The 22,356-nt window shown below is 42.7% G+C and overlaps 3 protein-coding genes across 3 annotated transcripts in view; 1 reads left to right on the top strand and 2 right to left on the bottom strand.

Moving 5' to 3' along the window:
- The window catches only part of LOC148131688 (uncharacterized), a 221,946-nt gene extending 207,211 nt beyond the window's left edge, over positions 1-14,735 (bottom strand). Inside the window, exon 1 of the mRNA XM_087953165.1 lies at positions 14,670-14,735. Within this exon, the coding sequence (XP_087809291.1) occupies positions 14,670-14,735 (66 nt within the window). The remainder of the gene's footprint in view (positions 1-14,669) is intronic.
- Positions 1-22,356, top strand: part of LOC113426492 (uncharacterized) — an 807,865-nt gene that overhangs the window by 99,782 nt on the left and 685,727 nt on the right. The gene's annotated exons all lie outside the window — the stretch shown is intronic.
- Positions 283-14,767, bottom strand: LOC113431931 (uncharacterized). Its single transcript, XM_087953124.1, has 2 exons — positions 14,670-14,767; positions 283-2,629 (listed from the first exon to the last, which is right to left on the bottom strand). The coding sequence occupies exon 2, from the start codon at positions 2,010-2,012 to the stop codon at positions 369-371; it is 1,644 nt and encodes a 547-aa protein (XP_087809250.1). The 5' UTR covers positions 2,013-2,629; positions 14,670-14,767; the 3' UTR covers positions 283-368.

The raw sequence follows: 22,356 nt of genomic DNA, 5'->3' as shown, positions 1-22,356 counted from the left end.
CTGGTGGTTCACCAGGCTGGAATTCTTGCAGAAACTTTTACCAGTCAGGCCATTGAAAGGGTTTCTCCTTAGTGTGAGTCCACATTGCCATGCTCGCTATAAAGCATTTACCACATTGGGAACACTTATAAAACTTCTCTCCTATGTGAGTCCTCTGATATTATCACCAGGTTGGAATAATTGCCAAAACTTTTACCACAGTCAGGACATGTAAATGGTTTCCCTCCTGTGTGAGTCCTCTGGTGTTTCACCAGGCTGGAATTATCAAGAAACTTTTCCCACAAGCAGGACATTCAAAGGTCTTCTCTCCTGCGTGAGTCCTCTGGTGTCTAACCAGGCTGGAATTCTGACTGAAACTTTCCCCACAATCAGGACATTTCAAAGGGTTTCTCTCCTCTGTGAGTCCTCTGGTGTGTCACCAGGTTGGAATTATCACTGAAAGTTTTCCCGCAATCAGGACATTCAAAGGGCTTCTCTCCTTTGTGAGTCCTCTGGTGTCTAACCAGGTTGGAATTCTGACTAAAACTTTTCCCACAATCAGGACATTCAAAGGGTTTCTCTCTTGTGTGAGTCCTTTGGTGTATCACCAGGCTGGAATTCCCGCTGAAACTTTTACCACAATCAAGACATTCAAAGAGTTTCTTTCCTGTGTGAGTCCTCTGGTGTGTCACCAGATTGGAACTGTGATGGAAACTTTTCCCGCAATCAGGACATTCAAAGGGCTTTTCTCCTGTGTGAATCCTCTGGTGTATCATCAGACTGAAATTATTACAGAAATTTTTCCCACAATCAGGACATTCAAAGGGCTTCTCTCCTGTGTGAGTCCTTTGGTGTATCACCAGGCTGGAATTCCAACTGAAACTTTTACCACAATCAGGACATTCAAAGGGTTTCTTTCCTGTGTGACTCCTCTGGTGTGTCACCAGATTGGAACTGTGATGGAAACTTTTCCCGCAATCAGGACATTCAAAGGGCTTTTCTCCTGTGTGAGTCCTCTGGTGTATCACCAGGCTGAAATTATTACAGAAACTTTTCCCACAATCAGGACATTCAAAGAGTTTCTCACCTGTGTGACTCCTCCGGTGTGTCACCAGATTGGAACTCTGACGGAAACTTTTCCCGCAATCAGGACATTCAAAGGGCTTTTCTCCTGTGTGAGTCCTCTGGTGTATCACCAGGCTGGAATTAGTAGAGAAACATTTCCCACAATCAGGACATTCTACGGGTTTCTCTCCTGTGTGAGTCCTCTGATGTTGAATCAGGCTGGAATTCCAACTGAAACTCTTACCACAATCAGGACATTCAAAGGGTTTCTCTCCTGTGTGAGTCCTCAGGTGTGTCACCAGGTTGGAACTGTTATGGAAACTTTTCCCACAATCAGGACATTCAAAGGGCTTCTCTCCTGTGTGACTCCTCCGGTGTGTCACCAGATTGGAACTCTGACGGAAACTTTTCCCGCAATCAGGACATTCAAAGGGCTTTTCTCCTGTGTGAGTCCTCTGGTGTATCACCAGGCTGGAATTATTACAGAAACTTTTCCCACAATCAGGACATTCTACGGGTTTCTCTCCTGTGTGAGTCCTCTGATGTTGAATCAGGCTATAATTGTGACTGAAACTTTTACCACAGTCAGGACATTCAAAGGGTTTCTCTCCTGTGTGAGTCCTCTGATGTGTCACCAGGTTGGAACCATTATGGAAACTTTTCCCACAATCAGGACATTCAAAGGGTTTCACTCCTGTGTGTGTCCTCTGGTGTGTCACTAGGTCGGAAGTCTGACTGAAACTTTTCTCACAATCGGGACATTTAAAGGGTTTCTCTCCTGTGTGAGTCCTCTGGTGTTTCACCAGATGGGAACTCTGTGTGAAACTTTTCCCACAATCAAGACATTTAAAGGGTTTCTCTCCTGTGTGAGTCCTTTGGTGTGTCACCAGCCTGGAATTCTGACGGAAACGTTTCCCGCAATCAGGACATTCAAACTGTTTCTCCTTGGTGTGAGTCCACGTGGCCATGTTAGCTAAAGAATTTACCACATTAGGAGCACTTGTAAGGTTTTTCTTGGATGGATCTTTCGAAGAACCACAACAGAGTTGTTCTGATCAAAGGTTTTGCCACATTCAGATTATATGTAAGGCTTTTCTCCAGTCTGGATCCTCTCATGCATAATCAACTGTGATTTGCAAGTTGTATCTTTCCCACAACTGGCACATCTATGGAGCTTTTACACAACTAATATTCTTGAGGAGATCAAAGATATGCACTATCCTTTGTTTAAATATGTTTTGATTTACCGGTCATTTTCTTCCTTCAAGAATGAGGCCTGCAACACTGTGTGCTCTACATGGCTTTCCAGTTGATCTTTTTCTCCCCAATGACTTTTTCACCTCCCTCTTTTGCTGAATGGAAAAATAATCTCTATTGACTTCTCATGTAACATATGCTTGAATTTCACACATTACTTTTCCCAGGTAGACATCTCTTCTTCATCTTCTCTCGAGGAAGGTGAAGAATTGTGTGGCACTCTGAAAGAAATGTAAAATATTTTGATTTCTGGACTGACTTGCTTTGTTATTCAGTGTTGCTTGTTATCCTCAGTTGTCCAGAGTACTCTTATCGCCATCCTCTTTGTCTATAAGATTGAAATAAAAGGGTATCTTTAATGGTTGCAGAACATGAGGAAAAACAACTATTACGTTTACATTACAATTAAAAATTATGAAATTCAGTTGTTGACTGGGTCAATCACAAATTCTTAGCAATGCAAATGATTTTTTTCAAATATAGTCATTTCTATTGTTTTAGGATGCGAGAACCAGAGGAGGGTTTGGGTTACCTACTTGGGAAATATAGTATCAGGCCACGGTATTAACCTGGATGAAAGAATGGATAACACTGAGAAATAGAAGGTTGTTAACGCTAGAGGGACATGATTTACAACTGGGCTGGCTTTCATTTCTATGGTATGGGAGAAGGAAAATATATAGGTATTTTCAAAAACATATGGTCAGGAATGCATTGTTATTAGTATGAGAAAAAACTAGAGAACAACATAACATGAAGGTTCCAGTATGGCTACCAACAATGGAAGCACTCATACACCCAAATGTTTGTAAAATGGGAACTAGATATAAAGATATCTGAAATGAAAAGGGTGAGCTCAAAACTAAACAAGAATTGAATGAAGAACGGTTGTAAATGCATTGGTATTCATATATGCAAATACATATATGCAAATACAATCAAGATATGAAAAAGAGATTAAAACTGAAGGGATTCATAGGGAGTTGACAGAATTGGATAAAATACTAATAGGAATGGAAGATAAGTTGGAAGATTAAAATATTATATTGCTATTTACTAGGTGTTAAACTAGAAGAAGAACAAGTTAAAAAAAACAATGAGAGCATGGGCAAAAATGTTTGGATATGCTATAGTATTAGATAAATGGCAGAAGCTACGGGATAGGAATTATAAATTAACAATATCAACAGCATACAAAGAATGCTAAAATGTTTTATAGATGGCATTTTGCACTAGCAAAATTAGCTAAGATGTTCAAAGATAAATCAGATAAATGCTGGAAGTGCCACCAGACACCTGGAACATATTACCATACGTGGTAGTCTTGTATAGAAGCTAAAAGATACTGGACAAAAATACGCATATGGTTGGAAAAAATGATAAAACAAACTGTCAGTGTGTGCTCCCTTCAAGATCCAAGAAAGAAATACTCAGACTCCATGGGTTAGAGCAAAGTTATCCTTTTACTGGAAATCAAAGTGGAAGCTACAGATTTAATTCCGAATCTGAGGAATTGGCGCGCAGATCACATATACAAAGGAATGGAATTGTTCCCTCCCCCCAAAGTCCAAATGACTCTTCCAATTAAAAGTTCTGGATATGATCATGTGGGCATCTTCAGGTGGTGATGAGGCCTCTGTCCGTTGACCTTGACATATTTTGATAAAACTTCGCAGCTGCGCAAAGGGGATAGAAGCTAGCCAAGAAATGGAAAGTTAAAGACAAAAATTCATACACCCCCTCCCCTTGCTACCCACAGCAAAGGAATGCAAAACACCTCCAGCTCTCTTCCCCTCCAAGTTCCCCCTCGCCCCGTTGCTAATGACAGCCGAAAGAAAGAGCATAGCATAGCAGCAGAGAAGATGCAATAGATAGGATGCAAAAGATATAAGATGTGGAAGATATCTTGAGGCTGACATTCGGACCCCCTAGAAAAAGGACATTAGTCCCTGTAAGAGAGAATAACATAAAAATATGTTAACGATTGCATACATTTCTATGGTTTATCAGGGTATTTGGCATAAAAGTTCTTGAGCAGTTCAGGAGCCCTAATGTCTTTCTCATTTACCCACTCAGCATAGGATGGAGGAAAATGTTTCCAAGCTACAAGATATTGGAGACGACCCCTCCATTTCCGAGAGTCTAAAATCTTTAATCTCGAAATGTTGTTCACCCTCAATCAACAATGGTACGGGGGATCAGTCTGGGCCGGTCTCAATGTACAGGTATGTTCGGGTTTCAACAAGCTAACGTGGAAAACCAGATGAATACGACGAAGAGTTTTTGGTAGAGTCAACTGAACAGTCACAGGATTCACAATCCGCTCAATAGGGAAAGGGCCCACATACTTAGGACCCAACTTCTTTGATTTCTGGGTGGTCTGTAGATATTTAGTTGAGAGGAACACTTTGTCGCCCACTTGATAAGACTTCTGTGGGGCTCTCTTCCTGTCAGCAAATTTCTTATGAGACTGGTGCGCCTCGTCCAAAGCTTTACGAGCGACCGGCCAATTGAGTTGAAGTTGAGATATCCACTCGTCCAACGACTGGACATTGGGTCTTTCACGAGGAAGTTCAGGTATGGGCACAAAATCTTGCCCTGTTGCCACTTTGAAGGGGGTAAACCCAATACTGTTGTGGACAGAGTTGTTATATGCCACCTCCGCAAAAGGCAGTAGATCCGCCCAGTTGTCCTGCTGATAGTTTATGTAACACCTGAGATATTGCTCCAGCACCCCGTTAGTCCTCTCACAGGCACCATTAGTTTGGGGATGGTGGGCGGAGCTTAAGCCCTGGGTGGAGCCTATTAACTTCAAAAACTCCCTCCAGAGGTTCGAGGTAAATTGGACCCCTCGGTCAGAAACTACACACTCAGGGACACCATGCAGTCTATAGACATGTATAATGAACAATCTGGCCAGCGACTTTGCCGAGGGAATCTTGGAGCAAGGTATGAAGTGTGCTTGTTTGGAGAACAAATCGGTCACCACCAGATGACTGTGTGCCCGGTGCTCTCAGGTAAGTCTACTATAAAGTCCATGGAGATTTCCCTCCAAGGAGCAGTTGGCCTAGCCACATCTTGCAACAGGCCTGGTGGTTTACCAGGAGGTCTTTTGGCTGAGGCGCAAACTGGACAACTCGCTACATAAGTCTCAATGTCCTTTTTCAACGAAGGCCACCAGAACTGCCGTTTCACCAGGTGTAGGGTCTTCACAAACCCAAAATGACCAGCCGCCTTGGAGTCATGAGTCTGTTGTAACACTTGGCTTCTCAGGGTTTGTGGTACGTACAATTTTGCACCTACCCAGGCTAAACCATCTCGAACGGTGCAGTTATTCGCATTTGCCAGGAACCACTCATCCGTTTTCAAGGCCTCCTTAAATCGTTCCATCAGGTCACTGGACAGATCCCTTTCTTGCTTCCTCTTTTGCGCTCTGGTAACCACTGGGGTAGCCAGCTGTGTGGTTGACACGATCGGCCTTATCACTTCTTTACGAACACTGTTGTATTGAGGCATTCTAGATAGAGCATCTGCCATAAAAATTTTTCCTCCTGGGATGTACTTCAAAGAGAAATTGAATCGCTTGAAATACTGAGCCCACCTAACTTGCTTAGGGGATAACTTCCGAGGTGTTTTTAAGGCCTCCAGATTCTTATGGTCAGTCCATACCTCAAATGGGTGCTTCGCTCCTTCCAAAAAATGCCTCCAAGTTAGTAGGGCCCAACGGACTGCAAAAGCTTCCTTCTCCCAAACAGCCCATCTCCTTTCAGTGTCAGTCAACTTACGGGAGGTGTAGGCGCAAGGTTGTAGTGTCCCCTTCTCGTTTAATTGAAGTAAGACTGCTCCCACAGCCACATCGCCGCATCAGCTTGGATCACGAAAGGGGCGTCCATGTCAGGGTGTTTCAGCACAGGTTCTGCAGCAAATAGTCTTTTTAGCTTTTCAAAAGCGGCTTGGCACTCCATGGACCAATTCAACAGTTGGCTGGTCTTTGGTTTCGTCTCCCCCTTTGTCTTTAGGAGGTTGGTGATGGGCATGGCTATTTTAGCAAAAGACGGGATGAATTGCCGGTAAAAGTTAGCAAATCCAAGGAAACTTTGAAGCTGTTTTCGGGTTCTCGGTGGGGCCCAGTCCAATACGGCTCGCACCTTCTCTGGGTCCATCTCAATGCCCTCGGGTGAGATACGATATCCCAGGTAGTCGATCTTTTCTTGATGGAACTCACATTTGGACAGTTTGGCGTACAATTTGGCAGCCCATAGTTTATGCAGCACGGAGCATACCAGTTTCACATGTTCATCTCTAGTCTCCGTGTAGATAAGGATGTCATCAAGGTAGACCAGAACCCCCTTGTATAAATGTTCGTGGAGCACTTGATTGATCATTTGCATGAAAACGGCTGGTGCCCCCTGCAGGCCGAAAGGGAGAACATTGAACTGGAAACAACCCATCGGGCAGTTGAACGCAGTTTTCCACTCATCTCCCTCTTTGATTCGGATCCGGTAGTACGCCTCCCTCAAGTCCAACTTCGTGAAAATCTTCCCTTTGGCCAGGTGGGCTAACATGTCCTTCATTAGAGGGAGGGGGTATACGTTCTCCACGGACACTGCGTTTAGGTTTCGGTAGTCGACCACCAAGCGTTTGGAGCCATCTTTCTTCTCGCGGAACACAGGGGCCGCCACTCGAGGTCTAGCGGGTTGGATGAAACCACGTTTCAAGTTCTTGTCGATAAACGATCTCAATTCCTCCAGCTCCCGTGGTGTCATTGAATACAGCTTCGGTTTCGGGAACGTCACCCCCGGTAGAAATTCAATACTACAATCGGTTGACCGATGCGGAGGGAGCTCATCAGAGGCCTCTTCGCTAAACACCTCTCTTAAGTCCCAGTACTCCTTCGGGATTTTCTCCTCCCCCTCCACGCGCTCGGCACCTGCGGAAGCTGTCTCAGCCGGGCTTTGAAGCTTCGGATGGGATTTCTCCTCCCCTTCTGGATGGGATTGCTCCTCCCCTTCCGGTCACCGATCGTTGCGGACCCGTATCCAGCCCTCTCTCAAGTTCACATGGGGATTCCACTTCTGAAGCCAGGGCAATCCCAATATTAGAGGCTGTTCCATCCCAGGGGCCACAATAAAACACAGGGTCTCGCTGTGGGTTCCCATGGTCATCTCTAGGGGTTCCGTTATAAAACGTGCAGGGCAACCTCCCGCCTCAGATCCATCCAGTTGGCAAAAGGATATGGGCGTTCTTAAAGTTCTCAGTCCGATGCCCATGCCCTTGACTACCTTCATGCTAATCACGCACCTCGTGCACCCCGAGTCCAATAAGGCCAACATCTCCCCCTCGGTCCCTGAGGTGGGCACCCTTAACTTTATTGGGATGGTCATGGGCCCTTGGTTAGGACTTACCGGGACGTCATCTTCCGAGTCAGTCTCGCTCTCGTCGAGGGGAGTCGGAGGTCCCAGCTCCTCTCCCGCCGGAGGGGCGACCTCTACAATCTCCCCTATCTTAAGCCCGGTTTCGCGAGGCTTGATTGGGGGGGTTTCGGCCTTCCTCCCTGGCCCCCGCGCTCCTTTTGGATCCAGCTTGACCCAGCAATCCGCAATCTGGTGACCCTCCTTCCCACAACGAAAACAGGCAGTGGATTTGGCTCTTGCCATCACCCCTCCCTTTCGAGGGTTAGGGGTTTCTCGGAGATGCGGGGGGAGCGGTTTGCTCCATACGGGGCCTCCTCTGCATCTGCTTCGGGTTAGATCTATTTCCACTTCTTCCGCTAGCAAGTACCACAACTGCAAATCATATGGATCCCTTCTGGAGATGCACATATGGTATATATCTTCATTTAGGCCATCTTTGTAAGCTTCTATCAGGGCCCCCTGGGACCAGCCTCGGATGTGGTATGCCAGCTGTCTGAACTCTTGGGTGTACTCAGCAACCGATCTCCCCTCTTGAGTTATGGTTTTCATTCTGATCCTGGCCCTTCTCTCCGCCAGAGGGTCCTCAAACCTCCTCCTCAATGCAGTCATGAAAACATTGAGGCTCCGCAGTTGGGGGGAGTTATCATTATACAAAGTCACCACCCAGTCTGCTGCCATCCCCTCCAGGGTTCTGGTAACACATCTCACTTTGGCTGCTTCAGAGGTGAACTCCCTTTCATATTCTGCCATATAGCTCCCGACTTGTACCAGGAAAAACCCCAAATCCTTGGGATTTCCTCCAAACTTCACATCTAACGGGGGCAGGTTGCGTCTCCCAGGAATCACGCCTATTGCTGGGGCTCCCCGGGCAGCAGCTGGCTGCTGCGCCGGCGTAGGCTGGGCTAGGGGGGTGGGGGCAGCCCGACTTCCCCAGGCTGAACTCGCTCCCCCTTCCCCCTCATACCTTGGAGCCATGCCGGGCTTCTCAGAAGCGTCCATAAGAAATTTCCCGGCTTGATCCAGCCTGCATTCCATCTCCTCCCTCTCTCGCCACAGCCGTTCTCTCGCACCTCTTCGACTTACAGTGATCCCAGGAAGGGGGGGTCTTCAGGATCTCTCTATCCAACCCCTAACGACCATCTGGGCATCTCAGCTGGGGTTTCTTCCAGAGTAAGGTCGGCCAGCAGGTCGGCAGCTGGCACCTCTGTAGCAGCATCGGCTGCCCCCCCCCCCCCGCAGCTCCCTGGTCATCTTCATCGCTGGCTGGAGATGACATGATGTGAAACCCCCTCGGAAGAAAAGTTGATATTTTCTCCGGGTGGGCTGATGGGGAGATTCGGAATAATGTCAGTGTGTGCTCCCTTCAAGATCCAAGAAAGAAATACTCAGACTCCATGGGTTAGAGCAAAGTTATCCTTTTACTGGAAATCAAAGTGGAAGCTACAGATTTAATTCCGAATCTGAGTAATTGGCGCGCAGATCACATATACAAAAGAATGGAATTGTTCCCTCCCCCCAAAGTCCAAATGACTCTTCCAATTAAAAGTTCTGGATATGATCATGTGGGCATCTTCAGGTGGTGATGAGGCAGGCCTCTGTCCGTTGACCTTGACATATTTTGATAAAACTTCGCAGCTGCACAAAGGGGATAGAAGCTAGCCAAGAAATGGAAAGTTAAAGACAAAAATTCATACACCCCCTCCCCTTGCTACCCACAGCAAAGGAATGCAAAACACCTCCAGCTCTCTTCCCCTCCAAGTTCCCCCTCCCCCCGTTGCTAATGACAGCCGAAAGAAATAGCATAGCATAGCAGCAGAGAAGATGCAATAGATAGGATGCAGAAGATATAAGATGTGGAAGATACCTTGAGGCTGACACACACATTTTGAAACCTGAAATATTATTATTAGGAATAGTACCCGAAGGTTACAGTAAAGAAAAAAATTTAATTATACATGTATTAACAGCAGCCACAATTATATTTGCTCAGAATTGGAAAAGTGATAAGATACCAGTAGAGGGAAAAGTAATTGAGAAAATATTTGAATGTGCAGAGATGAATAGGTTAACATTGGTAATTAAAGAAAAAGAAGAAATGAATATTATATGCTATGGGATTTATTATATCAATGGTTGGGAAATAAAATAAATTAAAATGGACCAGATGGTAGAGCAATAAGTTAAGATTGCTAAAAATAATAATAGATATATTAAATAATGGCTATAAGAAAATGTGATTATTGTTATATTGGTAAGAAAAGTATTAATTATAATTGTAAGCACAAGATATATATACCTAGTCGACACACGGATGAATGTAAAATATTTTTTTAAAATAATAATAATAAAAAAGAACAGAATAGAATTGGAAGGGACCTTGGAAATCTTCTAATCCAGCCCTTGCTCAAGCAGGAGGCCCTATACTATGTCAGACAAGTGGCTGTCTCATCCCTTTTGAAAAGCCTCAAATGGGGAGACTGGTTGGTGGCACGGCGGGAATGGCTGAAAAATAGTGGAGCTCCGCTGAGCTCTGTGAAAACCAGCCGGTATCTGCTGGGAGACCCGAAAGCAGAGGTCTCCAAACTTGGCAACTTGAAGACTTGTGGACTTCAATTCCCAGAATTCTCCAGCCAGCTATGGGAGTTGATGTCCATAAGTCTTCAAGTTGCCAAGTTTGGGGACCCCTGCCCTACAGAGTCAAAACCGCCTTGGAGAGGTGGTGAAGGAAGGAGAGGTGCTTCAATCATCACAAGGAAACCACAATTTCCTTGTTAGGTCTTTTTTTATTTTTGTAAAAAGTTTTTTATTTTTATCTTTTACAAATATCTCTTTTGGTGAACAATGTGGTTCCAGGTTTTTACATTTCCATACAAACATGACCATAATTACATATTTATCTTTCATATTCAGTTTCTTATCATATCATTACATTTTCCATTTTCTGTAAATTTTCACAAATATTCTTATATTTTTCACGCTTATTTTGTTCATTTTCAATTCCTTTCTTATTCCATTTTTCTTTAATTATACTCATATCTTCTTTATATAATATCATAAAATTCTTATATTCTTAATTTACGTACATTATACTTTTCTACTTTTATCCCTCATATTTGCAATTTCATCACATACTCTTATTTCATTATTACATATATTCCATCTTAGTTTTAATAATTCCAAACATTTCCCGCTTAATAGCCCATTTGAGTGCACCACCCTTTTGTCTTATACATCAGTGGTCCCCAACCTTTTTTGTACCAGGGACCGGTTTCAAGCAGAAAATTTTTGCAAGGACCGGGGGGAGAAGGAGGGGGCTTTTCCTGTCGCCACAGCTATTCTGAAGCCCGTTTCACCCCCCCCCCCCCCCGCCCGCCCGCTTCAATCCACAGTGTCCCGTTCTGCCTGCCTGCCTGCCTGCCTTAGTTTCTGGTTGTTTGGGAGCAGCTTCGGCTGAGAATAATAACTATTCGCCTCTTTTACTCAGCCGAAGCTGTTCCGATTCAACCATTAACGAAGGCAGGCAGGCAGGCAGAACGGAGCACTGGGTTGAACCCCGCGCGCCGGGCGGGCAGACGGGGTGGGGTGGGGGAGAACGGGCGCTTCGGCGACAGGAAAGCTCCCCGCTTCTTTGAAGCAGTTTCTTCCTGCGCTGGTGGAGGAGCGAGAGAGCGACTGAGAGAGCTGACCCAGAGAGAAGGACAGGCTTCGGTTGCTTCCTCCCTCCCTTCTTTCATTTGTGTCCTTGATCCCCGATCCAGCAGCATTCACGAAGGTGAGAAAGCCGCCATTTTTAAAAAAAAATTCTTCGCCCGGTGAGAGTGCTCACGGCCCGGTACGGTCCGCATGCCCGGTGTTGGGATCCCTGTTATACATCATTCAGTTTACTTCCCTTTAACTCATATTAAAAATTACCATAATATAATCATTTAAGATAATCATTTGAGATAACTTCCAACTTTTATTCTAAAGATCTAACCCAAGTAAAACAATTTCAAAAACGAATCTCCAAACATTAAGAAAGCAGCTACTAGATACATGGAGAAAGATTAAAGACTCAGATGCGAGGGATTTAAACTGCTGAATTGCTGACTTTTGTGATCTACAAGATCAGCATCTTAACTACTGAGCCATCGCCTCCCTTATTATTGTTGTTAACATTGTCTAAAAAGTATATTGACCCAGTCAATATGCTGTCATACAAAATATGTATGGTTGTTAAAAAAAATTACAAATAAAACATATATGAAAAGCCTCAAGTGTTGGAGCACCAAACTCTAAAGGCCATCCTTTCTGCTGTTTAATTATTCTTCCCATGAGGAAATTTCTCACTGCTTCCATAGTATTATGAGGTGAAATAGCAGCCAAGTACTGCTAACACAGTGCCATTGATCAATTGATCATCAGCAAGTATAACTACATCTATACAAGCTGAAATTGTAGGAGTTTGCTGATCTCTGGCATTGAGGTGTGTGTTAACACAGTGGCAAAGAATAAAGAATCAGCAATTATCTTAGAAAAGGACCTGTTGCTGCCCATCGATTTGGGAAGGTTTAAAAGGTCAATTCCAAACAATTTAAAATCCATCATTCTACAGTGTGGAAGATTATTCACAAGTGAGAAACATTCAAGACAGTTGCCAATCTTCCCAGGAGTGACATCCAATCTTGCAATCTTTGAGTCAACCATGAACTCTTCTGTATACCAAAGTGTTCTAGAGTCAAAAGTGAGGCCATCTGTCCAATAGCTAAAGCTAGGCTGACATGGGATTATGCAACAGGACAATGGTCACAAAACACATCAGGAAATCTACAACAGGATGGCTGAAAAAGAAAAGAACCAAGATGTTCCAATGACAGTCAAAATCCAGACCTCAACCCGATTAGAGGGACCTCAAGAGTTGTGCATAAAAAAACACCCACAATCCTCAATGAACTGAAGCAATGTTGTAAAGAAGAGCGAGTCAAAATTCCTCCACAACGCTGCAAGAGACTGAAAAAGTCACACAGAAAAGAATTACTTCTAGTTGTTGCTGCTAAAGGTGGTTCTACGAATTATTGAATCCTACATTTTTCACACACGACTTGTCCCTTTTGGCTTTCTTTTTATAAAATAAATGATGATTTGGTATAATATGCCATGTATTGTTCTTCATCTGTGATTGTATTTACCTACTTTTAAGAACTTTTTAAAGGACCAATTGATTGTGGACCAACTGAAATATAAAATCATAAAAGTCAAGGAGAACGTATTTTCTTTTTCACATGACTGTATATCTGGAAGCCCTGGGAAGAGATTATACATTTGCAGATAGATATATTCAGAGAGAAATAAAAATACACACACATACAATATGGAAAAAAATCCAATCTTTCAAGCCTGAAAAACATCTCAAAATGGTTACTCAAAACTTCTGTGCTAAAGTTAATCAGGAATCTGATGAATTTGATGATTGCTCAGCTGTTGAGATGGCAATGCTGAAGTTCAGCCCTGAACAGGCTTCTGGGGCCATGGAAACTTTCACAGGAAACCACTAGCCCAGGTGTCTGCAACCTTAAACACTCAAAGAGCCATTTGGACCCGTTTCCCACAGAAAAACAAAACACCAGGAACCACAAAACTTGGGTGGGCATGGCCAACTCGATATCACTCGCTCCACCCAGTCACGACCACCTATCCACGCTACCCAGCCACAAAAAACTTCTGTATGTCTCTCTCTCTCTCACTTTTCCCCCCTCTCTCCCCCCTCTTTTGATATCTTCTCAGGCCAGGTGAGGGAGTGGAGGGCAAGGGGCGAGGCCAGCCGGTGATGAGATAGAGAATCACAGCAGAGGGCCCAAAGGGACGCATGCGGCTCCAGAAGCGCGGGTTGTCGACTCCTGCATTAGCCTGTGGGTTAGACATGTGACCAAAACCACAGAAGGCATGCTTGACTATTTTTGTAATTTTTATAATTTCTATATTTCTATATCTTATCTGTCAAATGCCAGCTCCCTCTTATGTAGTGAAGCAAAAGCAAAGAAATGTATCAATATCTGCCTTGTACTATGTCCTGGGTTCCTTCCTACTTAGGAGTGACCCATCTTTATTCAGATGAATAAATGCATTGGTTTATAAACATACACACACTTGGACTCTGTCTTTTATTTCATTAAGCCACACCTCTCAGTCTGCATCACACTAACTTTAAAGATGTGGGGCTTTAACTGATGAAATGGTGCCTCAAGCCTCTGCAAGATTTGAAGCAACAGTTTTGCCCATGGAAGCCCTGAGCTCCAAGTAAGGGCAGAAAATATTTTCCACAATCCCTTTGGTGACATCTCAATTGAAGTAGTCCTCACTTACTGGCTGCAATTAAGATGGGCATCTGTGTCACTAAGCAGTCTGATCAATAGCTGTTTTTTTTTTTTAAAAAAAGTGCTGCATTTAAGCAAAGTTTAACCTGCTGAATACACGGATAGGGGCACCTACTCGTTAGCTTGAAATGGAAGTAAAACGAAACAAGAACAAACCAGAAAAGACCAAGAGGCACATCAGCCCGATCTTGTTGCCCAAAAAACATCGGGTCCACTACAGAATAATTGAGTTTTTTGGGGGGACCTTGGAGGTCTCCTAGTCCATCCCCTGTTCATGCAGGAGACCCTATTCCATTCCGAACAAACGGCTGTCCAATCTCCTCCAGGACGGAGTCCCCACAACCTCTGGAGGGGAGCCATTCCCAAAGGATCCACATTCACTTGAAAGAGGCTTTTGAGATCTTCCCCCCAGCAGAGAATTGCAGCCACCAGTTTCATAGCCTGCAGCCTCAGCGGGCTCCCATCTGGGGAGGGAAGGAACCTGCAGCAGCAGCAGCTGACACGCTTCAGCCCAGTTGCTTCTCTGCTTCCAGGCCGTGAAGGGAACCGAACAGCCCGACTTACTCCTGGACTCTCCTCCCACCTGCTGCCCCCACCTCACCTGCCAGCTGCTGCTTCGATCCGTGCAAGAGCACAGAAGCCGCTCTGCACACCACCTTCCTCCCATGAGCCATCCGGAAGAGGAAGTTGCTTTGTTCTCCCATATTTTCTAGCAATGCAGAACTCAATGATATAAAACTGCGTTTTTAAGCTCAAATGCGGATGGCACCACTGAATTGATGCCTTTCCAGGCACCGATATTGGTTTGCCGGCATCTAGTGACAGGAGGTGGAAAAACACGCTTTGTCCAGGCTCCACCAAGCATTTGGGAGATGTTTTCATCTATGTATATATAAAAACGAAAAACCACTCATGCGTCATCACAAAATGTCCAGAACCCCATAAAGCCTACAAACTTGAAATTTGGCCCGTATTGGCTTCTAGGTGCTTGCTAAGAAAGGATTTTTTGATGCTAAGGAGTTCTACTCCCCCTCCCCACCAGGAAAGAACTCTGTTCCAACTGCCAGTTGCCTCACATTCCGTTACCTCAGTTCCACCCATGGAACTGCTTCTGAATAGAAAACAGGACAGAATAGAAAACAGAACTGCATAAAATAGAAAATAGAATAGGCATTAGAACAGAACATAAAAGGGAACCGAATAAAAAGGAGAATAGAACAGAATACAATAGAAGCATAAAGCTCGAATGACCTCAGAGGTCATCCAGTCCAACCCCCTGCTCATATTACCAACCACAATCTTTTTAATCTGCTGGATTTAAGAGTGTCAGAAGATTTACCTAGGTACACCCCTCACCAAGACAGAAACCCATATGTATTTTGTCCCCAATAACGGTAAGAATGTGTGATGACAATTTGTCAAGAGAAAAGGGCGGAAGGTGCAATCATATTAGTTTTCTGTTTTTCGATTCCTTTCCTGCTTTTCTGTTTTCATTCTTTGTTATTCTTTGTTTTGTATATTTTATACAATTAAAAATTCCAAATTAAGAAAAAGAACGTGTATCAAAGAGTGAGGCAACTTTGATAGATTTTTGCATGCACATCTGTATTACCAACATTTCCCCCAACCCTTTGAAATGCCTTTTGGAAACATTTCTCTCACCGTATACAGTCAGTCATCTCCTCTTCCCAAGCCCCCCTTTTCTAGCCCTGCTGGGTCTGTGACTTCTTCGCTTTGACCCAATGGAGACTTGGACAATGGAGACAAAAAGAGGCAGCTGACTGTCCCGGTGGGCATGAAAAAGGAAAAAGGTTGTGTAAAGAGTGGACTTTGCTCAGGGACGAAGCTGGAAAACCAATTTGGTTAAACAAAGGTACTCCTTTTTTCTCCTTGTTTTTGAGTATGTCTTTGTGTGCTCTCGAGGTAATTGCAATTGCTAAATGTCTCTGATCCCTAGATATGAATTTTAAATTGTTAGAAAAGAGTTAAAAGCACTAAAAGAAAATGTCTTCACCTAGGCCCACAAAGCAGGGTGAAGAAAACTGAATTCATTTTTCTTTCCTCTGTACTTGTAAGAACAGCGCAAGGTTATAAGGGAATGTTTTAAGTTAAAGAACATTTGCAGAAAAGTTTCGTTCTTGCATTTACTGTGTTTAATTGGTTTCATTTGTCCAATCCAGCTTCTTTTTTTCTCATCTGTGATGTCCTAATTTTGATATAACTGGTCTATTTGTTTAATAACTGCAGTACTGATTTCCATCCCCCCTCAAACTCTGCCTACCACCTATGTATCCACCCCCACTCCACCTTCCCATCTCTAATCCTCTTACAGTGCCTTTCCTGGGAGGATTACACACAAAGAGGGGAGGGTCTTGTTCTCACGTCTTTCAATCCTGCATAAATGACTCTGCAACCTGTTAGGAATGTAAGTCACCTAACAGTTATTTGGGTTGAAAATATATAAACTAGGATAGACATTTTAATACTATGTCTTTAAGAGAATCCGAAAACTGTAATTGGGTGCGGTTCTGCAAATGGCCATAAGATGGAGCCAGAAACCTGGTTTGTTTAGTCTCAGAAAAGTGTGAGTGAGTCTCTGTTTCCTTCTGTTGGAGAGTATTGCCGTTCCTCCTAATTGACTGTTATTCTTGGATTTGATGTAAGTCTGTTACTGAACTGTTTTTGAGACTGGACTTTGATATTTGAATTATCCCTGAACTGGACATTGACGGCTTTACCTGTGAATGACTTGGACTGCTTATCTTGAACTTTGCAAAAACGTTTATGGGAAGTAAAAACCTACATTTACTGTACAGTGTATCTGTGTGCTGTTTGTGTATTATTCTTCACCACTCTCAATATGTTTCCCTGTATGCGCTCATTCTCCTAACGGGGAATTACCTCAACACTGGTTATGGGCCCAGGCCCTACCAGGTTCAGATAACTGAGAGTACTGTATACACACAGCTGTTTGCTGTTTAATTGTGGGTTACTATCCTGGTAAAGATGGTACAAGACACTTCAACAAGTCTATCACTGATAACTCGGTTGGATGGAACAAACTGTTTCCTGGTTATGAAGTGCAGTCTACTTCTGCGTAGAGAAGGGTTATGGAATGTAGTTCAAGACCCACCGGATGTAAATACTTGGGATCCAGCTAATGAGGACGATGCCAAGAAGATTGATGACTTTAAACAGAACAACGAACGAGCTCTTTGTATAATTGGACTAACACTGAGTGACCAGTAGCTAGTCCATATTCGTGGAGAAGAGTCTGCTGCTAAATGTTGGGAGAATTTGAAGAGGATTTATGTTCGTGACAGTGTAGGTGCACACATACATCTTACACGTAAACTGTTTAGAACACGTCTTCTGAAAGGAGGAGATATGTTAGCTCATTTGAACTTCATGAAAAGAACTTTTCAAGAGCTACATGCAAAGGAACTGATATTTTCAGAGCTGCATCAAGTTTACATCATTCTTTCCTCATTGGATGAAAGTTATGATGATTATGTATCTTCACTGGAAGTCCTGTCCAGAGATAAACTGACATTGACTGACATAACCGGAAGGCTGTTAGAAGAAGCAAGAAGATGGCTGGATAGGGACCAACTGAGAAAGGAACAACCACAAGAAGAGGATTTTTCTTCAACTGCCTATATTGTTAGGAAATGTTTTTCTTGTGGGGCTAGGGGACATATAGCTAGATTCTGTAAGAAAGGAAAACGACAGAATACCGGTAATCACCAGTAGGCTAAGAAGAATGTTAGTTTAGCGATGTCTAGCAATTGAACTGTAAACCATGATTTGTGGGTTGTTGATAGTGGAGCATTGCAATGCATTACTAAAGATAGAAAAAGGTTTGTAAAGATGTCTACGAGTAAACAACATGTATCATTGGCAAATGGATGGAAGATTAACGCATATTGTTCTTGTATAAATGAACATTTAACTATGTTATATGTACCTAAACTAAAAGTTATTATCAGTAAGGGCTTTAGTTAATCTTGGTTATGTAGTAACTTTTAGCGGAGATAACTGTATAATAGAGAAAGAAGATAAAAGTGTTACTGCTACTTTAGAGAATGATTTATATGTGATACATGATGACCAGTTGCAGATGGCTAACTCAGTTTATAACAATGTTAAGCCACATGATGAATGTATACATTTACTGCATAGACGTTTAGGGCACATTAATTTCAAAATGCTCAAACAAACTGTTGAATTGTCAGAGGGAGTAAAATTGAAACCCTGTAGCAAGTATTTAAACTGTAATGCTTGTAGTCAAGAGAAAAGCAAGGTTACTCCAGCAAACAGACTAAATGGGTTGAAGACCAAAGAACCTTTAGAGGTTGTTTTTGCTGACATAATTGGTCCTAAAAAACCAAGTTTGGGAGGTGTCTGCTATATTTTGAGTATAATGGACCATTACTCACAGTACGGTTTCTGCTATCTCATGAAAAACAAAACAGAAACATTCCAACATTTCTTTAACTGGCTAAGGTTTGCAGAGAGAAAAATGAGGACTAAAGTAATTACTTCAGTTACTGATAATGGGACTGAGTTTGTTAAGAAAAGATTCCAAACTATGTTGAAATTGGCTGGTGTTGAGCATAAACGTTCTGAAGCTTACAGACCACAACATAACTCATTTGTAGAACGAAGAGGACAAACATTACAAGCCATGGCTCGCACTGTGTTATCTGACTCAGGTTTGCCTGAAACACTGTGGGGTGAAGCCATAATGTGTAGTAACGATGTGTTAAACAATATAGTTAACACAACTGGAGAATTGCCATTCACTCACTGGCATGGCAGAAAACCAAATTAAAGTTACCTACACACATTTGGAGCTCCAGCATGGGTGCATATTCCCTCACAAGTAAGACTGAAAGGGCAACATAGAGCTAAGACATTTTTTTTGTAGGTTACGAAGCCAATCATAGATCGTTTAGATTCTGGGATCAAGGCACAGGTCATGTTTATTGTAGTACTAGTGCAAAATTTCTTGAGCACGTTGGGTGGGATAAACTGGAACAGGAATCCAGCAATGATATTGTTATTGACACCAAAATAGTCCCTAAAGATGAAATAAGTAAACCACAAATAGCCATTAAAGAGGGAGAACAGGAGGAAGTAGTAGAACAGGCACAGGAAGAAATAGGAGAACAGGAGCAGGTGGCACAGGTGAGTCCACCAGTTAGCCCTATATTACCAAGACATTCAACCCGAGTAACATGACCACCTGATAGATATCAGGCTAGTGTTGTATGCCAAGTGAATACAGTTCCAAGTAATTATAGTGAATTAAAACTGTATCCTGCTAAGGATCAGGCTGCTTGGGAGGAAGCAATGGATAAAGAACTGGAATCATTAAAAAAGTTGGAGGTATATGAAAATGTTAAGTTACCACCAGGTAAACATGCCATAGGATGTAAATGGGTTTATAAGCTAAAGACAGGTGTAGATGGGACTGTTTCCCATAAAGCCAGGTTAGTAGCACAAGGGTTCAATCAGACAGCAAATGACTACGATGAGGTGTTTGTACCTAGTCTGAAGGCTACTACATTAAGGGCAACATTAGTGTGGGCAGCTAAGGAGAAATACATTATAAATCATTTGGATGTAGAGACAGCATATCTGCATGCACCGTTGCAACACATTATATATTTAAAGAAACCTTTAGGTATTAAAACTGATAATACAACTGATTGCTGGAAATTGAAAAACAGTATTTATGGCTTAAAATAATCAGGATATGAGTGGAACAAATGCATAGTTAAAGAATTAACTAAGATAGGTTTTTTAGCTAGCATGGCTGATCCATGTTTGTTTAAAAGAGTAATGATGTAATTTCATTGTTGCTATTGTTTACTGATGACATAGGATTAATCACCAAAACTGAACAAAAAGCTACTGAGATAATTTCACTATTGGAAAAGAAATTTAAGATAAAACAATTAGGAGAAATTAAACAATACCTTGGATTAAAGATAGATAGAACTAGGGGAGGATACAAGATCTCACAGGCAGATAAAATTAACCAATTACTAAAAAGTTTTAAAATGGAACTTTGTAAGCCAGCTAAGACACCAATGAGCCATTTAGCCATAGTGATGTTCAAAGTCCTGTTTTTGATAAGAACATTTATCAGTCCTTGATTGGTAGTTTATCTTATCTCAGTAATTGGTCAAGGCCAGATATAGCATACAGTGTTAATCAATTAGCTGAGCCGACTAAAAGGCACTGGCAAGCTGCTAAACGTGTGTTAAGATATCTCAAACAAACAATGCACTATGCATTGTATTTGGAGCCTAAAGATGAACTGGGTTTAACTGCATATGCTGATGCAAGTTTTTGCTACAGACATAAATACACGAAAATCTACAATGGGTACTGCAATATTATTGGGAAAGGTGTTGATTGGATGGAGGTCTATTAGACAGAAACATTTAAGTTAGTCAACAATGGAGGCTGAATTCTCATGTTTATCTTTATTATGTACAGATTTCATTTGTTATAAGCAACTACTAATTGACATGGGAATTGATGTAACAGATTCTATTGTTGTTTATGAAGATAATCAGCAATACAGCAATCAGCAATACAGAGGGCTTCAAATATTTCTGTTAAAAAAAGAACGAAACACACAGATTTAAGATATTTAAATGTGAGACAATGTGTGCAAAGTAAGATGATTAAGCTAGAATACTGTATGTCAGAAAACAATATAGCAGATCATTTTACAAAGGCCCAAGGCTCTATAAAGCATAAGTCTTGCTGCGAGGATTATGGACTTAGAATGTAAGGTTGTATATATTGTCCTACCCAAAGGGGAGAATGTTAGGAATGTAAGTCAAATGACTCTGCAACCTGTTAGGAATGTAAGTCACCTAACAGTTATTTGGGTTGGAAATATATAAACTAGGATAGACATTTTAATACTATAACTTTAAGAGAATCCTAAAACTGTAATTGGATATGGTTCCGCAAATGGTGATAAGATGGAGCCAGAAACCTGGTTTGTTTAGTCTCAGAAGAGAGTGTGAGTCTCTGTTTCCTTCTGTTGGACAGTATTGCCGTTCCTCCTAATTGACTGTTATTCTTGGATTTGATGTAAGTCTGTTACTGAACTGTTTTTGAGACTGGACTTTGATATTTGAATTATCCCTGAACTGGACACTGACGGCTTTACCTGTGAATGACTTAGACTGCTTATCTTGAACTTTGCAAAAACGTTTATGGGAAGTAAAAACCTACATTTACTGTACAGTGTATCTGTGTGCTGTTTGTGTATTATTCTTCACCACTCTCAATACGTCTCCCTGTATGTGCACATTCTCCTAACGGGGAATTACCTCAACAGTACTGATTTCCATCCCCCCTCAAACTCTGCCTGCCACCTATCTATCCACCCGCACTCCACCTCCCCATCTCTAATCCTCTTACAGTGCCTTTCCTGGGAGGATTACACACAAAGAGGGGAGAGGGTCTTGTTCTCATATCTTTCAGCCCTGCACACATGACTCTGCAACCTGTGGTAACAGATAACACTGATCCAGTTGCTGCTTCCAGAAGAGACCTTCCATTCATTGAGCCAGGAATTGGGTTTGGCTCCAGCTCTCCACAAGAAAGTCACCACAGCAACCAGAGTGGGGCAGATCTTCCAAAGCCTCTAGCCTTATCACCAAGCCAAGCCTAATGCCACCCAGCAAACATGAAAGAAAGGACCCTGAGATGGACAAGACTCAAAGACTCCTTTCAATCCCCAGAAGACAGCTGGAAAGACTATGGGAGAGGCTGGAAATTCATTGTAAGGTTTTCTTTCTTGTCTCATTTATGTTGTAATCAGTTAAACGGATTTTTGGAGGGATTGCATTTGGGAGTGGTTGGCACAGCAAGTTCTGAACACCTTGGACTTCTGTCTGGTGGGAGGAAAATGTGTCCATCATGTTCACATTGCCAGTATTGTAGTTTTCACTCTGTGGGAACTAAGGCCCAAGCAGTCATATCTCCCTGCTAATTCCATGGGGAAGGGGGCATCCCCCTCTGGTAATTCCCTCACTGAAGAAGTAGCAGAAAAGAGACAACAGAGGCCTAATGTACTGTGAGATCTTCTGTAATCTCGCACTTAAGACCTCTATTCTCTGCAAATTGAGACCTGGACATTTGCAAATGGAAGGAAGGCTTCAGTCCTTCAGGCCTTTCCTCTGTTTGCCAATTCCTTGCCGAAGCTTGCAGGGAGATTGCGTTCCTGTAGGCTTCAGCAGCCCTTTGCAAAAAGC

This window comes from Notechis scutatus, chromosome 2 (genome assembly GCF_049901735.1).
Source record: "Notechis scutatus isolate UNSWTSFEM ecotype Mainland chromosome 2, rNotScu1.2, whole genome shotgun sequence".
In the NCBI taxonomy this organism is placed as follows: Eukaryota; Metazoa; Chordata; class Lepidosauria; order Squamata; family Elapidae; genus Notechis; species Notechis scutatus.
Note: the sequence above shows the minus strand (reverse complement) of the source record. Positions and strands in the feature narration are given on the sequence as shown.

Bases quoted from the DNA above. Each gene is read 5' to 3' on its own strand.
- LOC113431931 (XM_087953124.1), bottom strand. From the start codon at position 2,012: ATGGCCACGTGGACTCACACCAAGGAGAAACAGTTTGAATGTCCTGAT.